Source organism: Bison bison, unplaced genomic scaffold, assembly GCF_000754665.1.
Source record: "Bison bison bison isolate TAMUID 2011002044 unplaced genomic scaffold, Bison_UMD1.0 scf7180017864360, whole genome shotgun sequence".
NCBI classification, from domain to species: domain Eukaryota; kingdom Metazoa; phylum Chordata; class Mammalia; order Artiodactyla; family Bovidae; genus Bison; species Bison bison.
The window spans coordinates 210,981-213,103 of record NW_011494932.1 but is presented as its reverse complement, the minus strand read 5'-3'; the positions used below and the strand labels follow the sequence as shown (position 1 = coordinate 213,103).

Below are 2,123 nucleotides of genomic sequence, written 5' to 3'. Positions count from 1 at the left end.
GGTGGGCTTCTGTTTATGGGGTCACACAGAGTTGGACACGACTGAAGCGACTTAGCAGCAGCAGCAGGGCTCAGAGAGACTGGGGACCTGGTATAGGGGGCTGCCTTCCTAACATACAGGGTTCAGAATGGGTTCCTGGTATAGGGAGCAGACTTCCTGACATTTGGGTCTCAGAGAGACCAGGGCTGGGGGCTTAGTGTGGGAGGAGAGCGAATCAGAAGTCCTACCCAGATACAAAGTGAGGTCCCTGAGGAGGACTGAAGGGATCCCAGGTTCGCGCCCCTGTCATTGGCCCTGGGAGCCCCTGGGGTGAGAAGAGCACACTAGGCATGTCCTGACTTCCTGACATCGTGGTATCTGAGAGACTGGGGACGTGATGCGAGGAGAAGAGACTCGGGTGCGGAGAGGACAGAGCCCAGGTGAGTCAGCTCTTGCCATCACCTTTAGCATCAGTCCTTCCAATGCATATTTGGGGTTGATTTCCTGTAGAATGGACTGGCTGATCTCCTTGCTGTCCAAGGGACTCTCAAGAGCCTTCCCCAGCACCACAGTGGTCCTATTTTATACATAGTCGTGTGTATCTGTTACTCTCAAACTCCTAATTTATCCCTTCCCCTGCTTTTCCTCTTTGGTAACCATAAATTTGTTCTCTGAGTCTGTTTCTGCTTTGTAAATAATTTCATTTGTATCATCTTTTTAGATTCCACATATAAGTGATACCATCGAATATTTGTCTTTCTCTTTCTGACTTCCTTCTCTTAATATGATAATCTAGGTCCATCTGTGTTGCCACAGATGGTATTACTTCATTATTTTTCATGGCTGAGCTGTATTCCTGTGCGTGTGTGTGCATGTGTGTGTGTAAACCTTACATCTTCTTTATCCAATCATCCGTTGATGGACATTTGGGTTTCTTCCATATCTTGTCTCCTGTAAATAGTGCTGCAATGAACATTGGGTGCATGTATCTTTTCCTATTAGAGTTTCTGTCTTTTCCAGATATATATTTAGGAGTGGGATTGCTGGATCATCTGGTAGTTCTGTTTGTAGTTGTTTAAGGATCCTCCATACTGTTCTCCCTATTGACTGTACTCATTTACATTTCACCAACAATGTACAAGGGTTCCCTTTTCTCTGCACCCTCTCCAGCATTTATTCTTCACAGGTTTTATTGATGATGGCCATTCTGACCAGTGTAAGGCGAAATACTTCAGTGGAGTGTTGATTTGTATTAATCTAATAATTAGGACCATATGTTGAGCTTCTTTTCATGTGCCTGTTGGACATCTATGTCATCTTTGAAGAAAGAGTCTTCTTTGGAGAAGGGGTTTTGTGTCAGGGTCACACAGGCTGGGTGGCTCAAACTACAAACCACATTGGTTCAGGAGGCCAGCAACTGAGGTCAAGGTGTCGACTGACGTTGGTTCTCATGATGGATGTGGAGAGTCTGTCCCATATCTGCCCCCTCACTTCTGGGGCTTTGCTGGCCATGGTGGGCATGTCTGGGCTTGGAGAGCTCTGCCTTCCTCCTCGCCCGGAGTTCTCTTCTGTGTTTGTCTGTCTCTAAATGTGTCCTTTGTATGGAGACAGCCATCCTGTTAGAGGAGGTTCCATCCTAATGAGCTCACTTGACCATCGTCAGCTCTAAGAAGACCTTTCCTTTGTCTGTAAGGTCCAGCGAGGTACAGGGGATTGAGACTCCAGCACCTGACTGAGGGGACACAATGTGACTCCTCACACCCTACAAAGGCTCTGAGGTAGGAACACACTGGAATGTTCTAAGGATGGAAGGATGGCCTTCATAGCTACTGGGGTGAATCCAGTGCTGAAGAAAGCAGGCCACTAGGGTAGGAGCCAAATCAGGTGGGGCCTTGTGGGCCTGTGAGAACTGTGGCTCTGCTGTGTTTGGGGAAAGAAAGGCCCGGAAGGCCCTGAGCTGGGTGCCTCTGGGACTTTGTCCCCGTCCTCACAGACACATGGAAACGGAGGCTCCCTGCAAGGTGCTGAGATGCTGCTGAGGTTCAGGACCGCAGCTCTGCTCCTCTGCCTCCACCCTCCTCCAGTAAACAAGGAACCCCAACCAGGTACAAGGAAAGAAGTGAGAATGGAGGTGTGTGTGGTCA

General features: G+C 48.5%; 1 protein-coding gene across 1 annotated transcript in view; it reads left to right on the top strand.

Annotated features, from left to right (window-relative positions):
* Positions 1-1,225, top strand: part of LOC104999662 (protein CXorf40A-like) — a 2,364-nt gene extending 1,139 nt beyond the window's left edge. The window contains exon 3 of the mRNA XM_010855224.1: positions 1,166-1,225. Within this exon, the coding sequence (XP_010853526.1) occupies positions 1,166-1,225 (60 nt within the window). The remainder of the gene's footprint in view (positions 1-1,165) is intronic.
* The last annotated feature ends 898 nt before the right edge of the window (positions 1,226-2,123 follow it).